The following is a 19,059-nucleotide window of genomic DNA, read 5'->3' on the forward strand; positions in this document are numbered from 1 at the left end:
GGACACAGGTGGACAGTGGTCTCACCTTCGATAACCACATCGCCACAACAGTCAGGAAATCCTTCTATGTAGCACACCTCATCACTAAGGGCTTTTCATCCAGAAAAAAGGAGGTCATTGTCCCACTGTACTCATCCCTCATTAGACCCATTATAGAACACAACGCCCCGTTTGGTATGTACCTCTCATGACATCTGCAACAACTGGAAAGGCCGCAGAAATACCTCACTAAAAGAATCACAGGCCTAAAGCAGATGCCCTACGCTGACCGCCTTAAACTCCAGCTATACTCTGTCGCATATCGTCTATTCAGAGGCAATCTCTGCTTAACATACAAGGCCATGTCAAACCCAGAGCTGTTGGACATGCTACACTTAAAGAAATCCCAATCCCTCAGTGCCACACGCTCCAGGGATCTAAACCTTGTTATCACAATAAACAAAAAATGCTGGAGGGATAGGTTCCTGACCCAGAGACTCCCCAGACTCTGGAATAGATTGCCCATACATGTCAAGCAGAGTGCTACTTTGGTCCTCTTCAAGAGGAACCTTGACGATTGGATGGGAGAAAGGAAATTCACCGCGGGGATCACATCAGTCGCTCTGCTAGACAGGGGTCCAGGGAAGTAAATGGTGTGGGAAAAATAGCCAGGGAATTGTTATGGCTAGGCTTGTATAGGCCCCTAGGGCTGATAACCTAGTACTGCCTATGAACCTGGACCAGATCCAATTTGGACTTGTATAGATTTATGGTTATGCCCAAGGTTGCAGCAAGGTGAAGAAGACAATCCCTGGCTTGTAGGAGTCAATGCTTGGTGGAGGCAGAGAAGAGCCAAATGTCCAGATAAGGAAACATGTGGCATCGAAGCAGTACAGGTGAACTGCAACTACTGCCTTCACTTTGGTTAACACTCTGGGGGCTGTGGCGAGTCCAAAGGGGAGCACTCTGAATTGAAAATGATGGACTCCCAGTAGGAAGCAGAGGAACCTTCTGGAGTGCTTGTCCATCTTGATGAAGTAATATGCAACCTGAAGGTCTACAGAGCACATCTAATCGTCCTTCTGCAGAAAGGGCAGAATGGACTGAATCGTGACCATTCGGAATTTTGTTTTGGCATCTGACTTGTTTAGAGAGGTGAGATCCAGAATTGGTCAGAGGTCCCCGTTTTCTTTGACACCAAAAAGAATCTGGAATAGATGCCCGATCTGAACTTGGTCCTAGGGGATGGGCTGGATGAATGATCTCTGGAGCTGCCACCTCCCTTTAATGGGGTAGCACATTGGGAAGGTTTTTGTTTGGTTTTGGGGACTGGAACAATGGAATGGTATAACCTCTGGATATTATCTATATCACCGGATTCCAAAGCTGTTGGGTGAAGGGAGAGACATCCCCTGACTGCCTGAGGAGTAGAGAAGTTTTCAACCCTTCAGGGCTGTTGAAATGGCCGCTCCGAGAATGAATCTTGGGACCCTTGATTTCTTAGACCCCTCTGTGGCGGGGGGAGGCACCTGCCATTGGACTCATTTTCCCCTCTGCTTCTGGAGGAAAAGTCTCCCTGCAAGTCCTGGAAAGTCCCCCGAGACTTCCAGAACCATAGCTTTTTACAGCCACACCGGTTCCTAGAAAAGGGCCGTTATGGGGTAGGAAAGCATATTCCAGTGGCAGACAAAGTCGTTCTGTCCTTCTCACTGGGAGAGAGTGTCCCTGACCATTGGGCCAAAAAGAGATAACGCATCAAAGGATGCACTGATAAAGGACACCTTGAAGGGTTCTGAGAATTCACTGAGCCTTATCCAGGCATGGCACCTAATGGCTAAGCATGCAAGAGTAATTTCATGGACGTGTTGGAAATAGCATGAAGGGTGGCCATCCTGGAAGAGTATGCATTCTTGTCCTCTTCAGACATGGACCCTGGGATGGACTCAGAGATTTCCTTGACAGGGTCTCTCTGAAACCTGAACACATGTGCCAAGTAATTCAGCACACGCAAGGAAAAAGTCACTGAAGAATAGACCCACTTACCAAACCTAAACTCCCTGTCTAGGGGGTGAACTGGAGAGCGCTCCTGGACCAGCTCTTTCTTAGTGACAGCTGCCACCACCATAGCATTGACCGGGGCACCCTTAGTCCATCTGGAGGCGAGCTAAAATCTTATCCTGGTGCTTGGGTATAGTTCTACTGTGTCCAGTTTCTTCTATGTCCTGCTAGAAATCAAGTCAATCAGGGGGTCAAGTGGGGGGACGGGGACACAGGATGTAGATAGGCCTGTTCTGAAAGCTTCCACGAACATGGACTCATCAGAGTTAGGTTTGTTGATGGACCACCCAACTTTCTGTAGTAGGATCTCCATGATGCTTCCAAAGGAGACATCCTCAGGTGAGGATCTGGGGGAACCCTCCCCTTCATCCAAATCTGTGTCTTCTGTAAGGGATTCTGAAGGGGAATCCAAGTGCCTCTTCTTGCATGTATTCTTCCTGTGCACCTCCTCGAGAAGATGCTCCGGGGAGGTGTCAGAAGACACGGGGTGCACCTGCGGGGGAGCCCCCTGAAAGCTTCCTGGAACAGGCTGCCCCACGGTGCACCGAGTTGAAGGAACTGGCATGGGCAATTCAGCTGGGAGAGGGGTTGGTTCCAAAGGTGGGAGAGTTGAGGATCTCATAGGTGCCAAGAGAACGCTATCTATTATTTCGAACACCGAAGGCAACTTTGTTCGAGGCCGGATCCATCGATGTCGAAGCTCTGTGAACTCTTGCTGTGCTCAGCATCGAAGGTGGAGATGGAGCCAAACTATTAACAGCCGAAGCGCAGAGGGAAAGGGACTGCTCAGAAAAACAGGCTGCTGAAGCCAACCCCTTGGACCCGACTCTGAAGCTATGCCTCAGAGAGTCAGCTGGGCCCAAAGACACTGGAGCAGAACTGCTCAAGGTGACAGTCGAAATCAAGGTGCAGGTACCCACCAGCACCCATGTCTCAAAACTCGAGATCCTCAGACCTAAGCGCTCTGATGCCGATGGGCGGATTGGAGAAGGAGAGATAGGCAAGGGGAGTCCGAGCAGGTAAAACTCCCTTCTGAGTCTGCGCCTTCAAAAATTTCCTCATGAGCCTGTCCACCTCAAACTCTGAAAGGCTACAGGAGGACCTAGCAGAACAGGCTGTCAACTCAGTCTGGCATGGTGCTTGGGCAATGCCAGACTAGGGTAAGGGACCCACTGGCTCCAGGGAGAACGAGGGGATCGGGGCCGAGGAGAGGCTGAAGCAGAAGGGTGGGCTTTGCCACAGGTTCTCCCGCATAGGCAGAGACATCGTCAGGAGACTGTTTCCACTTGTCCCGATTTTTACCCTTCTCGGCCACTTTCTTGGTGATGGTTTGAGGCCCTGAAGTGGATTCCAAAGTGTGTGTGTATGTGTGGGGAGGGGGGGAGAGGAAGAAGGGATAAAACCCTTGAGGATTAATTTATTCCTCCTGTTTATCAGCACATGCTAGTAAAGCCTGTGCAGATAGAACAGGAGGTATCTAGTTGGGCCGCCCCTAAGTAGATTAAACATAGAGTGTGGCCACTAGAGAGAGGGAGCTTATGCCCACACTCTGTGCATTTTCTAAAGCCTGCTGTCTTATAAACAGCCACAGCAGGAAGAAAAAGAGAAAGAGGAGAAGGAAGTAAAGAGATAGGAAGGCCTAAGCTATCAGCCCCCTGAACTACCAGCTGATTAAAAAAAACTTTATGTATATTTTTTTCTTATTACTAAGGGTAGGAGAAGCAAAGAACATGAAAACAGAGAAAAATATTCAAAACGAAACACTTACAGCATCCAAAAAATGCTTAGATAGGCTGGAGGGAGCTCAGTGACAGACCCCACAGCTGTTCAAATGAGTGGCAAATGATATTTGGGGGATGAAGGTAGAGTGAGGCATTATGGGTAGTGAGAAGGAGCTCAGCTTTTGGCTCCAAGGCTGGAATATATGGCTGAGTCAGATCTGAGGACAGATGCGAAACCTGCAGGTTGAAAATCAAATGAAGACAACAAGTTCGGATTTACTGTTTTCAGACTCACCATCTTCAAACATTGCATATTTATAAACTTATTCAGATTTGATAACTATAAAATTGGTATTGAGGATGTTTCTTTTTTGTTACTAGAAATAGTGTGGAATAAAAGTCTTGAACTCTGTCATGTATCTTCTATACTTACTTAAGGCAACTGATAAATTACTTGTTAAGCTTTCTGTACTTGTTGATGGTGTGGAACAAGCAGCATTTATGGCATATGAAGAAATTATATAACATAACCTTTTGAATTCTCTGCAAACTTCAAATGTCAGCAGTAATTTGTTACCAAACAGAAAGACAACTCTGACATTATCCTCCTTGAGGAACTGGGAAAGAAGAATGGGTAACAGAGAAGTAGCAGTCATTTAGGTCTTTCTTTGGTTGCTGCTTCCTTTTCCTGCAGAACTTTAATTATTACAGGACTGTTTTTCTTTGTTATACCTTTGCCGATGAACTGGAAGTATAAATATTTTGTTACAGAGAAGTAGGAGGTACATACATTATGTAGAAGAAGTTCTAGTCTGACCTTTGTTTTCTTGATCCACAACAATATCATCTGTTAGTCGGGCAATTAAAAATTCTTGCATCATAGAAGCATTAAGTAATTTATACCTGAAAACTTCAAAACAAGACTCCACTTTAAACCACGCGAAGCTTCTTGAGGCAACCCCTGACATGCTAGCCCTTGATTTAGCATCAACATATTATAAGCAGATTTCAGTGTTTGAATGCCATTTACTGTAGCCACCAACTTTTTTATTCTACTGATAACATTACTCCCAAGAAGGCCACTCCAGTGGCATACATGATAAAGCTCTAACTACAGAAGCAGCTGACCTGGGTTAAATTAGCGTCTCATGCAACTGCAAGAAAGGATGGTTGTGTCCATCTCTGGTGGGAGGAAGCTTATTGACAAGCTTCCTAAGGGGGGGGGGGGCTGTTCCAAAGAGGGGAGTTCCCATCAGACATAAGGGGGAAGGGAAGTGAAAAGGTCACACACCCCCACCAGATGGAAGTACAGACAAGCTGAGCCCCAAGGACACCCTTAGGATCCATGACCAGCCACAGCAAAAAAAAAAAAAAAAAACACCTAGGGGAGGATTGGAGAGTAGCTGGTAGGCCCGGCATGGAAGCTGGGTATTGGGGGACCTAAAAAAGAGAAAACATTACTACTAGGAAGATAATTTAAGTTTTCCTGAATCTGTTCAAAAACTAGCTTGATTAAATAATAAAGTTGCCGATCAGAAGTGCACAACATGATCCTGCAAAACCTCAACACTTAAAAAAAAACATACCAAGACAAACCTTATTCTTCTTCTAAAACAGCAAATTCTGAAACCTAATTTTCAACCTGTAAAATGTTTTCTGCAACAATGTTTAGACCCCCTGCAGCCTCTCCCCTGCTACTTATACAAACTAACTCTGAGCCTACTGTGCCTTGCACTGGGGTTAATATAAGGCCATACCACAACCTCAGACTTAGTGTATATTCGCTCTAAGTTGCAGTTTCAGTTCCATTATTTCAAGAATTACAAATACAATCCTTAGAACTTCAAGTGCCCAAATAGCTAATGTTTTAGATGTGTAATTTTTCTCCCAGGTTTATCTAGTACTCTCTAAACCTTATCAAAAGGAAGTTGTAAGAGTGACAGTTTGTCCATTCTTTTTACATGTAAAAAAATAGCAAGATATTGCTTGTGTGTGATATAAATTTCATATCCTGCCAGGTTTCTTGGGTGCAGCAAAATGCAATCAGGAGACCATCTGCTGTTTAAATACCCTTAAACATTAGAAAAAGTAGAAACACAGTCCACTTTCCATTGGAAACCTTCATTACCTCTTTCTATCTTTAAAGGAGAAGTTGGGTTCTCAACAGGCAGGAAGAAAAATATACCCATACAATTCAAGGTAGGCCCAACAGAAATGTCTTCCAGTGGAGACACTAAAGACTGAAGGACAGAACTCTCACTTTACCAGATTCCTGAGAAAAAGAAAATCTCTCTTAGACAAGAATCTTCATCATCGCTATGCCTCTGAAGGGAGAGTGCACTTTTCCGTTTTCCATTTTGTAACCCTTGCAGGTACATGCAAAAAATTCACCTTTCTGTTCTCAAGACACAGACTATCCAATGGTCTTGCTTGAATGTGGTTGCCTGTACAATGTTAAAATACTCAATCACTGTAGAGGCTAAATTTGGTGAAGAAACAGGTCTAGGCTGATGAAGGTGTGGTTAAATTCTAGGCTCATCCATCAATGGAACCCCTAGATCCAGCACAAACTCATAGGACACCCACATAACTATCAAATAGACTGTTCCAATGGTGTTATTGCTAGACCCAAGGCTGGTGAGGAAAACTTGAGTTGTTTGAGAAATAGCATCCTCTTCAGGAAACTGGAAGAGTTCCATTTTTTCAGTTCCTTTACTGCTTCTTTTGATAATTCATCTTTCTGAATTGAATGACTTTATCCTTGTTGTTCTGTTAGTATTTTTCAACTCCCTATTTTCCAACTTTAAAGAAGCTAAACAATAAAAACATTCATAAGCCTAGAAAATTGCAACTAAACTACTGTCACTAGTGTACTGCAATCAAATAATTTATTTGTTCACAGTTTGACTGAGGATTTCTGAAAAAATAATAAATGACAAAATAGCATGAATCACTGCTCAAATGAAATTACATTAACAATAGTGCAGATTGTGAAACACTAAAAAAAGAAGCAAGACCTGAAGAAAGCTCCAAGGAATGCTGACTACTTCTGAGTGCCTTGCACACCTACAAAGTTTCCATGGAATAACTAAGGCTTTCATAGTGAATACAGTACTACTGATGAAATGAACCAGGCCAAGACGCAAATAAGGTAAACATAATCCAAATGTCACAATTTACTAATACGACCCATCCCAAAAAAGACACTTGCCTAACTTTACAGTTAAAATGATAGTAAATCACACTCTTTAGTGATTATTTGACCCCAGATGGCAGTCATTTTCTAGATATGAGATCCTTTCTCTTCTTTACCACCTCCAAACACAAGGAATCTCTGTCTTGAAAAGGCTGTCACACTGCCTATAGCCTGGCCCTTTGTACTGCACCAAGAATGATACTGCCCTTTGGTTAAACTGCATTCCAGCTGCCATGAGCAACATCCACCATATTAACATCTATCCTGAACACTGCCTTGCATTACGTTCATAATTTTTTTCTCCCCATGAGGAAGATTCTGCATATGACCTCTGTGTTACCTTAGCTGCCAGTTCCTGTTCCATTATGACAGGACAATACCTCTACCCCTTCTTGTTTACTACTACCTTCCATTGCTTTGACTCCTTCTCAGACAGAGGGATAAAAACTTCTTCTGGTTTTATACTCTTATCTCCAATAAAGTGTGTCATTCAATATGCTTACACTCCCCTCCATCCAGCATCTGTGTTTCTACTACAATATCAGTGCAGTGTTTATTAGATAAAACCAACAATTTACAACGCTTTTTGCCTGCACTGTGGACACCAGCACTCCTTAGTATACATTCTTCTTCTGTACTGCCCCTTCCTGTCTCATTCGTATAAATATCAATACTGACATTTTTCCAGTGGCTGAGATTTTATCCATTTTTTGAGACTGCTGGTATTACTAAAGCTACTTCATATATAATAGCAACAATTATTCTTCTACTGTTACTGTGACTGATGAAATGGTGCAAATGAACTCATAATGCTAACTTTTCCTCCTTGTTTAGCTAAGATCACAACAGCAAATGAAAATAGAAGGGTCACTTACATGGACTAGCCAAAGGAAGGACAGCTCCAAGTGCATTCAGGACAATATCTTCAGAGTGCTGAAACTGGTTTAGTGCATTTAAAATTACAGCATGATCTTTACTTTCCACAAATTCAACAAGCTGTGCATCTGAAACTACAAAAAAATGTCATATTTGTTTGCTGTACTTGTTTTTTTCTGTGTTAATAAACAGTCTCAGAGTAAGAGAGAGAATGCAAAGAAAAAAAACAGTGTGCATACAACAAAAATCTTTAATGAACTGGACAAGTCAGAAAGTTACATGAGACTCTAATCCCACACCTACAACTCTAATCTGAAGAAATGATAATTACTGCAGCTATAAATGTGTATGTGACATCACAAAGCAGCCGAAGTGCAATGACAAATAAACAATAACTGCAGGATCTGAATCCCCCCTCCCCAAATCTCTGAGGGACTCTGCCTGATTATCCCACAACCTTCACCAAATTATCTAATTCATTCTAAGAGGGTGATAAGAGCCACAACCCTTCCTGCAGTGGCAATAGTCTTTTAGTAAAGAGTGGGCCAGCTGTCCCTCAGAGTGGCCTACCCTAGGTTGCTTGCAAATTTGTGGGAGGTGCTTGGTCAGGAAGAAGAAGGTGTGTGTGGTCCCATACACACCTCCTATTCCCTGGCTTAGCTGGAAAGCTCCTGTCCAATGGGGTCACTGCAGGTGGGCAATGCACCCACCTACCACTAGGTGTTGTTAATGCTGCAGATTTAGCAGCCTCCCACACCTCCCCAAGGATGAGCAAGCTGGTACAAGTTCATCCTCCCTCACCCAGTCTCTAATCAAACATGGGTCATCCTGGCTGTGGCAGGACTTCATTTTCTACCCCCCACAAGGCTGGATAGCTCCTGAGTGTTTAGATAATGTACAAAAAACAAATCTCTTGCTATGAACCTTGAGTAAGCATAACACTGGACTTCAGCTCACAGACAATGTTATCTATAGTAACTTGAGGAAAACATAGTACTTCTGTGTTAAGTAGCCATACACGTTCTTGTTTATTTGAAAAAAAAAATCTGTCCAGGATGAATGGAAATGTTGAGCTATCAGCCATTCTTCCATCCTGATTTTCCAGCAAATGAACATTCCCCTGTCATGAGGTGGCAACTGTTCTGAGTTGGTGATTACCCACTATCAGTTGGTCTGTATTCCAAACAAAGCTGATACCACCTACTACCATCTCCAGTTAATCAAGTGAAAAACTTGTAAGTATAGAACAAAAAAACTATGGGTAAGATACCAACAACCATTACCGTAAGCTCACCCAGGCCTATATACAAAACACATGATGCAGTACACAACAGAAGACAAAAGATTATTTCTAATGCTGTAAGAGTCTACCTTTGAAGATCAGTTGCTACCAAGTACCTCACAGCATTGCACTACTCGTCTTTGAAAAGGACCCTTGCAGCAATGTTAACTAATGATCAGAATAGCAAGCAGTGCCATTTTGGCTATCTAATGAATTAGAACAAAAGCATGATATGCTGTAAAAGTGACCCACTAAAGCCACTGCCCTTCTCTTGAGTGGTCATTAAGTTTGTGGTGTTTTATAAAGGTGCGGATGAAAGCCTTTGTTCTACCTTTACAAAAATCATTGGCTGAACATTTTTATATTATGTTGATTAAGTGGGAAGAGCAATTCCTTAACAGCAGCCAGAATTTTGTTCTAGCTGCTATTACAAAAAAAAAAAAAAAAAAAAAAGCAACACAATCGGCAAACCACTTGGGTAACATATGATCATGGTGGAAACTTTTTTTGCCTTAAATGAAGAAGAGAGCTGATCAGTGTTCTTACAGTTTTGGTTTAGTTGTTCCTGCCATTTTCAGCAAATCAGAGGACAGCATCCATGGAATTCAACAGTTACTCTCTTACATGTTCTTCAGTTGTAGAAAGAATTTGGCAGACGCACTGACTAGTTCAAAACACCTGAAACTACTTCAGGTGTACAGGTGGGGTAAATTCTTATGGCCTGTCTAAACAAGTAGAGAATGTATATTAATATTTTTTTAATATGGCCTGTTTGCAAATCCTTCTTGTGGATGTCACAGCCACCACAAAACTGTGGTGGTATTCATGATGGAAAGTTTAAAGAACAGCAAAGCCAGTTTCTCTACTATGAAATTCAAACTTCATACATAAATGAATTCATATGTGGTTTTTAATGCAACATTCACCTTCAAAAGTAGCTTCGACAGTAGGATACATGGACATTAACAGAGAGGTAGGAATGCAGTCTGAGACTATAGAAACGCATGCCTTTACAGATGAGTAAGAAGACATGCATTGCAAAAAATTTATTAAATTAACAGCATCAAGCTAGCAAGAATGAAAACGGTTTCCACCATGCAAAGAGTTCACTTCGGAACATTTTCATAACTTCAGAACAACAATGATGAACAATAAAAAAAATAAGGGACTAATCATTGTCACAGCCACCAACATCTGTCAGCCTGGGAAGACATGGTTGACAGACCACACTGCTTTGCCAGAGATGATCTTCACCTGTCTCTTCTAGGCTTTTTGATACTGGCAAAGGTGCCTGCCTCCCCCATAGTGCCTTTTTTAGAGAATGTCAAAACAACAAAATTTCCAATGTATAAGAATCCACTTGAGACAAACTCACGGTTAGGCTGCTTAATGCTAGGAGCCTAAACAGGAAACTGCACTCCCTGGAAAAACTCCTCACCTTGGAAAATGCTGACATCTGTGCAGTCACTTAGATGTGGTTCAAGGCCACAGAGTGCATCCCATCCGTGCAACACTACAGCGCCTTCCACACGTTCAGACCCCAAAACGAGTATGAAAGAACCAAATGTGGAGAAGTATCCATCTTCACTAAACCAAATACACCTCGACACTGGTTAAACAGTATGACTCTCTTGAGCTACTCCAGGTCCAACTAACTATAACTAAAACATCCTAACACATCATTGCTAGCTATAACTCCCCCACCATGAACCAAGAGAAGCACACTGCCTACCTGCACTTACTAGCGTCACTCACTATACAGCAAAACACTTTGGTCATGGGAGATTTCAACTATCCTTCCATCGATTGGGCGAAATACATGAACACAAACATGCTCACCCTGAGGTTCCTGGACTTTGTCAACACAAATGTTCTGGAACAGCTAGTCTGCACCACAACAGGGGCACAAATGTCCTAGACTTAAAATTCACCAACATGGGGGGGGTCACTGCATTGAGTGTTGCCCTCCCTGGTAAGGTCAAACCATAAATCTGTCTCATTTGAAGTAACAATCAGACATCACACCCCCACAGGAGGAAAAAAAACTGAACAATTTCTACAAAGTAAACTACAGCCTACTAGGCGATGGTATAAAAAGTTTCAAATAGTCTGCTAACACAGCCAACAATGACTCCTATACAGAGGAATACACAAATACCCTATACAATCACCTAAACAACTGTATAGACTCAGCTGGACCTAATTAGATCAAAACCAGGTCCCTTCTTGAAAATAATAGGCCACCCTGGTGGGCCTCAAGTATAAATGTGTTATATAACAGTTACAAACCTAAATTAGCATCCCTAGCTAACAATAATCATTAGGCATTCTTTAGCTACATCCAAAATCTAAACAGGAACACCCAACTATGTGCTTAACTTATAGTGGACAGTACCTCTCATACTGAACCTGAGGAAATTGCCAACCTGCTAGCAGACAGATTTGATGCAAACTTCACCCCCCTGTCCCCACCAGCCATAACGCAAAGCATATCAGACACCAGTCCTCTACCTAGTATCTCAAAACAGCAGGTCATATCCGCACTCTCCAAGGCCAGAACATGGCCTCTATGGGACCAGATAACATCCTAGGCTGCTTACTAAACTATCTAAAACAAGACCTACTGGAACCACTTGGCATTCTCTTTAACCTCAGGCTGAGCACTGGCTTTGTTCCAGCAGAGTGGAGAAAAGCAACAGTAATCCCCTTGCACAAAGGGAGGTCCATCAACCAACCCTGGGAACTACAGATCCAGAAGCCTAACCAGCCTTATCTGCAAGGCCATGGAAAGAATCATCATGGATCTTATCAACAAGGCCATAGGAGACCTTCATACACTTGACCCAACCCAGTTTGGCTTTGTTAAGGGTAGATCATTAAACCTGGTGAACTTCTTCAAGAATGCCACCAAAGCCCTGGATGAAGACAAAACAGTACATATTGTCTATCTTGACTTAGCCACGGCTTCTGACACAATTCCACACCCAGGTATCATTGAGACACTCTCCCAGATGGGGATTAACCCATAAATCACTAGATGGGTAACCAACTGGCTCACCGACAGAACACACACTGTCAAGGTTTGGGATTTCACCTCTACCAGTAGACCAGTTACTGGTGGCCTACCACAAGGATCTATGCTGGGCCCTCTACTGTTTGGAATCTATTTCTCAGAAGCCCAGGTAAAAGTAGATGGCCTGTTGCTTACCAAGTTCACTGACAATTGCAAACCTATTACAAAAGGGGCTAACACAGACAAACGAGTGGTGCTAAAGCCAAAGACTAAAATGAAACATGAAAAAATGCATTATTATCCCCTTTGGAAAAGAGGAAGACCCTGCAAATTACAATACTGTCAACACCTCCCCTAAGCTCAAACCCAGTGATGACAGATTTGGGAACACATGTTGATAGCAATGTAAACTTCAATCACCATGTGTCCATACTGGTAAGGAAAGCCTTCTGTGTTGCGCATTTCATAAGCAAGGGGATCGCATCCAAGACTAAGGATGTTATAACTCTCATCAGACCACTAATAGAGTACAAATGCTTCCTTTTGCATGTACCTCATCAGACACATGCAACATCAGACACATGCAACGGTTGGAGAGACCACAGTGGTTTCTCACCAAGAAAATTCAGGGCCCCCAAAACATGACCAACATGGAAAGACTAAAAGCCCTGTCACTGTACACTGTATCTTACAGGCTGCTGAGAGTTGACTTGTGCCTGGCCTACAGGGCAGTCTCTGACCCTGCCCTAATGGAAATGATGTACATCCACAAATCAAATGGGAAAAGAGTCACTCATTCCAGGAATCTCAACCTAGCCTGTGACATTAACAGAACATGCTGAAGAGACAGATGTATCTCTCAGAGATTGCTGCTCCTATGGAATAAACTCCTAATTCAAGTGAAGCAGACCTTCTCAATGACCCTGTTCAAAAACAACCTACACAACTGGATGGGAGACTATAAATTCACTCCGGGGGGTGGCACCTATGTCCCTCGTGGACAGGGGCAGTTGGTGCTGATCACATACTCGCTGCATGAATAAAGACCATCTAATCAAAGCCATTTAGGGAACACGGGTATAACATGGCTAGCCTTGTAAAGTCCCTAGGGCTATTTGCCTAGTAACCGCCTATGAACCTACTCAAAAGATTCACAGTCCTTAGGTCTGGGTGAAGGACTAAGGCTTATTGTCAAGGCAACCACATTACAAAAAATACAAAGGAATTACAGGCAATAAGAGATTTCCAGGTGCAGGGTGAACCATTTGATATAGGGGCAGGGGATTCTGAAATTCAGTTTCAGTCTGTTTTGACTTTTAGCAACACGTCTTGCATTAGGAAAAGAAACAAAATACCTGCATCAAATGAAAAGAGAAAGCATCTCTCTTCAACGCCAAAAAATGAGGATGCATACAGATAAGTTTGGGGGGGGGCTGTGCACTGTCCTCTGGTGAAGAGAGATTCAGCTATCCAAAAAGACATGATCAAAAGAAACAATCTCTCATTCATAACTTAAGGTCATGCAGGATCTGCTCAAGTATTATACCAGTGTGCTCAGCTGAAGGTATCCTTCTTGGAATGTTATAATAGGACTGCAGATGGATAATACAACCACTACACTGTCTATACTAACTTAAAGTAGAACATTCCATGATATTCCTAGGAATAGGATCACTGTTCTCATACTGTTCCACTGAAACAATTTCCACACATATTCTGAGGTATGTATCCAAGAAAGAGCAAGATAGGTGTATGGCAAGCTATGAGAGGCAAACACAAGAGAGTCCAACAAAAAAAAAAAACATTCTGCAAAGGCTGGAAGAACTGCCATGTTGTTATTCCAGATAATCCAGAGTCCAATTATTCAATACTTTTAGATTTTTCATAGTCACTGAGCCTTTATCATGTACAGTCTTGCACATGGTGTTACCAGGATGCAAGACAATATGAAAACAAGAGAACTTATGAAATATCTGCTGCAACACTCAAAAAGCATGCCATACATCTCAAATAAGTATTCTTTGTGCATCATGCTGTACTCATGTCAAGACTGTAAAAATAAGTATGAAGGAAAATATATCCAGAAAACATGGGTACATACTAGGCAAGTGATCGCAAAGATCATAAGATACCTAGCCATATATACATTTAAGAAAACAAACTTAAAAGCTCTTTTCTCTATTTTCAATCAGTTAATAGTTGTATGACTAAGTACTCCCCACTTTTAAGTACATTGACCTTGGTGATAGTATATAACAGTAGGAGTGTGGGCAACAGGACCTCCATGTTAGAAGGTGAATGGCATAAAGTTCTTCTACAGAAATGTTTTATTTTTGATACAGCAAATGCCATAATTTTGCCATGCAATGTGTGGAACAAAATGGCAATCTATTTTTTATTTAGAATGGGCTTTCTCTTTTGGGTCTTAAACTTCTGAGAGGGAGCCATTCTTGGCCCAGTCTGGAAGAAGGACTGTTGTGTTCACTCACTTCAGGAGATAATCCAGGAAACTGTTCTATAAACTCTTTGAATCAACAGATCCAGAAAATGTTCTTGAGGTGAATTTTTAGACATCCATTTCTTGAACCTGTAACAATTTAGTTATGACTGATAATTACAATTCCATATATGTTTGGACATGTGGCATACATGATGCTGGAAGAAACTAAGCAAACAAACAATGAGGTAGCTGATGAAGTTTAAGATTTCTAATCATGCTAATAAATAGTTCTGCTTTAAACTGGGGTTAAAACAGTTTTAGCTGGGGCGAAAATTAAGATTAATGAGATGAGTTCACCCCTTAGGTTAGTTTCTCATTTATAAGTGAATTTTGGCAGCCTTGTCTTGCTAGGGTGGGCATTGTATGAACTTTAGGATAACAAACAAGAACTGAATGACATATCTTTGTGGAAAGATAAGTGTTCTCTAGACAATGTGTGGAAATTCTGCTTTGGGATACCAGTCATGTTCTTTTGCTTCATACTTCAAAAACATTAAGGATGGATATTCGATGTTTTAAGTGCTGGAATTGGATACAATTAGTCTTCTATAAAGTAAAAACGTGTGTCTATTTGATAGCATGTGCTGTGTCTTTTGCTGGGTATATCAATAAGAAAAGCTGTTTGTTTATTTGGGGGGGGGGGCATTGACATCAAATGGACTGGCATTATAATCAAAGGTTATGAAAATGATGAGTATTATGTGTCCATTTGTAAAGATTACCTATGTATGGCTGAGTATTATAGGCTCTGGAGTTGCCTCCTCAGATGACACAAGCAGATTATCTTTCTGTATGTAGAGGAAACAGGATGTAGGCTGCTCAGGATAAGACAAGTATCACAGTTCAGAATCTGCATGTGAAGTCCTGAACAGCATTTTATTTTATTTATATTTATTTACCAAGATAGTGCACTGATCATAAATGGCCATTTGCAGGCACAGCCTGGATGAGAAAATTCACAAATACAGACTATAGTAGTGTTACATATAAAGAAAGTAAGGCAAATACAATATGTACAACTGAAAAAAATAAACAAGATCAAATGTTGCAGGGATTAAGCCAAATAGACTACAGAGTTGCTGCATTTTGGACAATAAGCTAATCTGCATTCAGTGTACAACATATGAAAGTAAGCAGCCAAGTGGAGAGGCTGAAGAAAGACCCAAAAGTGTTTACAGACTTAGCTGCTATATCAGGGCCGCATCTATATCTAGTGTCCTGGCTGGGGGACCAGCCTTGGCATTAAAAAGAAGCCAGAAACTGATTCCACCTGGCAGCTGCTGCAGTTTCATTTCCTTTCACTGCTGATTGGATCTCCAGAACATTATCTCTCATTCTTCAAAAATGTCACCTTCACTGGCTCAAACCTGAGTCACTGAAAGATACTTCCTGGAGCAGTTCAAATCAGGGAAGTGTGCTTTTTTTTTTGCTAGTACTAAGTGTATCAAGGGAAGAATGTTGCATACTGACATATAACATTACTAGATGAGAAACTTCCTGTTGCGGAATTTCTCTGGTACATTACTGCTGCCATATCAGATGAAGAACACTGCTTGCTGCCTGAAATATGAAGTTACTCACCGCTGCTGCTGCCATATTGACAGAAGACCATTACTTGATGCTTGCAATATAACATTATCCAATTTGGGAAGAATATTGTTCAGGTTTTGCGGTCTTCCATAGCAGCAGAGATTGGAGGTAGAGATGTGTGTGTGTATGTGTGTACGTCTGCACATGGTTAAAACCTGGAACAAAATGGTGCAAGTGCTGGTGAGAGTCTTTCAGTTAAGATTCAGTAATGGCAAGTATTTGAGAAGAATGTGAGGTTAGGAAAGCACTGATGACTTAAAGTTTATTTTGATTAATAATGAAACTAGTCATAAGTTAGAAGCAGTGCAGTAAAAGTTTGTAAAAGGTGAGATGCAAAAAAATCCACATTAGGACCTCCTTCTTCTCACATCCTCCGGTATCTCTTGATTTGAGAAGGGGGCAATGTTCTCAGGAGCTGCCTTGTGATTCAGAATTCCTGGCAGCAAACTGGTGAAATATGCTAAATGTTCCTTATTTTTGGGTCTTTGATTCTTGAACTAAGACAATGAGAGGGCTTAGGGCTGAGCCATTACTTCTATAATTAATGAATGTATTCATATTCTGAAGAGTACAATCATACAAGTGGCTGTAAATGGTGTGTGTGTGTGTGTGTGTGTGTGTGTGTGTGTGTGTGTGTGTGTGTGTGTGTGTGTGTGTGTGTTTGTGCGTGCAACCTCCACCCAACACAAACCATGAAACACATACTTCACAAAACCAGTGTGCTACACAATCACAGCCCTTAAGGCAAAATAACATACCCAACATACTAGTAATAGGTGACTCTACAGTCAGGCACATTGACATCCCACTCACTAGGCTGAACAAGAAGGAGGTTACTGTTACTTGCCTGTCAGGTGCCAGGATCTCCCACATAACACAAGCACTCAGGTCATTCCAGAACAAGTACAAATATGACTCTGTCATTGTCCATGTTGGTGTGAATGACCTGAGCTGTACCTCCCTGGACTACATGAAAAGAGACATGGAGGAGCTCTCTGATCATGTAGCCCGGGCCGGTATGACCCTGACCCTGAGTAGCATCCTGCTCTCACCAAGGAATGATACCACAGTATAGAGAAAAGATTATCAATTTCAACAATTGGCTAAGCTTCTGGTGTCATTCAAAGGGGATGCAGTGTCTGTCAGCCTGGGATGACATGCTCAACAAGCCATGCTGCTTCGCTAGAGACGGCTTGCGCACGTCACCCTTAGCCTTTCGAATACTGGCCAAGGCTCTTACCATCCCCATAGTGCCTTTTTTAGGCAAGGCTCAAAAGACAAACCCACCACCGTAAATAGCAAAAGTAACAAAAAACTGTGGGTAATGCTGCTCAACTCCAGAGGTCTAAACCTCAAAATGCATGCACTTGAGGCACTCCTTAGTATGGAGAAAATCGATATATGTGCAGTAACAGAAACCTGGTTTAAGGTTCCAGAGAGCACCGCAGTACTACCAGGCTACAACTCGTACCATACATTTCGGCCACAAAACCCGGACCGAAATACAAAAGGTGGGGGAGTATCCATATTCATTAAGGATACCCACACCTCCAGGTTAGTGGCGCAGCACGATGTTTCAGAGATCATCCACGTGCAACTAACAACGGGCAAAACTGCTATTCAAATTATAACTTGCTACAGATCACCCACCATGGCCCAGGACCCCCACTCCGCATTCCTGGAAACACTGGGAAAAATAAAGGTCCTACCAAACACCCTGATACTGGGTGATTTCAATTACCCAAACATTAACTGGGAGAACTACAAGTACAAACTCCCTTGCCCAACATTTCCTAGAATTTATAAACTCAAACGCCCTGGATCAACTGGTCAACACTCCCACCAAAGGTGACAACATATTAGATCTGGTCATTACCAAAATGGGCGACCGGTGTTCCACACCGGAGGTCAACCCCTTGCTGGTTAGATCTGACCATAAACTAATCACTCAGGATATCCACATTTCGCCACCACCCCCGGTCAAAGAAACCACCGTGAAAAACTTTTCAAAAGCAAACTTCACACTACTTAAGACTGAGGTGGGAAGTTTCAAAGCCCCCATGCTAAAGGATAACGCTGTCCAAGCTGCAAAATCCTTTACTAATGCACTCTACGGGCACCTACAAAAATGCATGGATCGTGCTATCCCAAACAAAACCAAGACTCACTCCTCCAAGAAAAGGAAACCAGTGTGGTGAACCCTTGCCATAAACAAGCTATAAAATAGGAGGAGGAAACTAGTACAGAAAAGAGTAAAATCCCAAGAAGGGAAGACATCCCTGATCAGTATCAGCAAGAAACTACGTTCCCTCATAAAATCATCCAAGGCTAGCTTCGAATGAAAAATTGCCATGGACTCCAAAGATAACCACAAGGCATTCTTTAGCTATGTCAAGAATCTAAGTGGCAATTCTCAGATCTGCTCGGAGTTAGTGCAGAATGGCACAAAATACACTGAACCAGCCGATATAGCCAACATCCTGGCAGACAGGTTCAGTGCAACCTTCACCCCCCCCTCACCCCCAAAAGGGCCCATAACTATACCAGAAGAATGTAGTGCCCCTGAAATCACAGACACTCAGGTTAAAACAGCCCTCTCCAAAGCCAAAAACACAGCATCAAAGGGACCGGATGGTGTCCCAGGCTGCGTCCTACACGAGCTCAAAGATTAACTAACCCCCTCACCTAAACACACAGTTTAAACTCAGCCTCTCCACAGGCTACATGCCCACAGAGTGGTGCACAGCAACGGTTATTCCGCTCCACAAAGGTGGAGCCACAATGGACCCCGGGGAACTATCGCCCTATAAGCCTGACTAGCTTGGTCTGCAAAGCTATGGACTG

General features: G+C 42.4%; 1 protein-coding gene across 1 annotated transcript in view; it reads right to left on the reverse strand.

The window, feature by feature from the left end:
• LOC122797661 (leucine-rich repeat serine/threonine-protein kinase 2-like) overlaps window positions 1–19,059 on the reverse strand; it is a 485,842-nt gene that overhangs the window by 88,476 nt on the left and 378,307 nt on the right. The window contains exon 6 of the mRNA XM_044066201.1: window positions 7,830–7,964. Within this exon, the coding sequence (XP_043922136.1) occupies window positions 7,830–7,964 (135 nt within the window). The remainder of the gene's footprint in view (window positions 1–7,829; window positions 7,965–19,059) is intronic.

This window comes from Protopterus annectens, chromosome 3.part1, assembly GCF_019279795.1.
Source record: "Protopterus annectens isolate FY-2018-M chromosome 3.part1, PAN1.0, whole genome shotgun sequence".
Taxonomy (NCBI): domain Eukaryota; kingdom Metazoa; phylum Chordata; order Ceratodontiformes; family Protopteridae; genus Protopterus; species Protopterus annectens.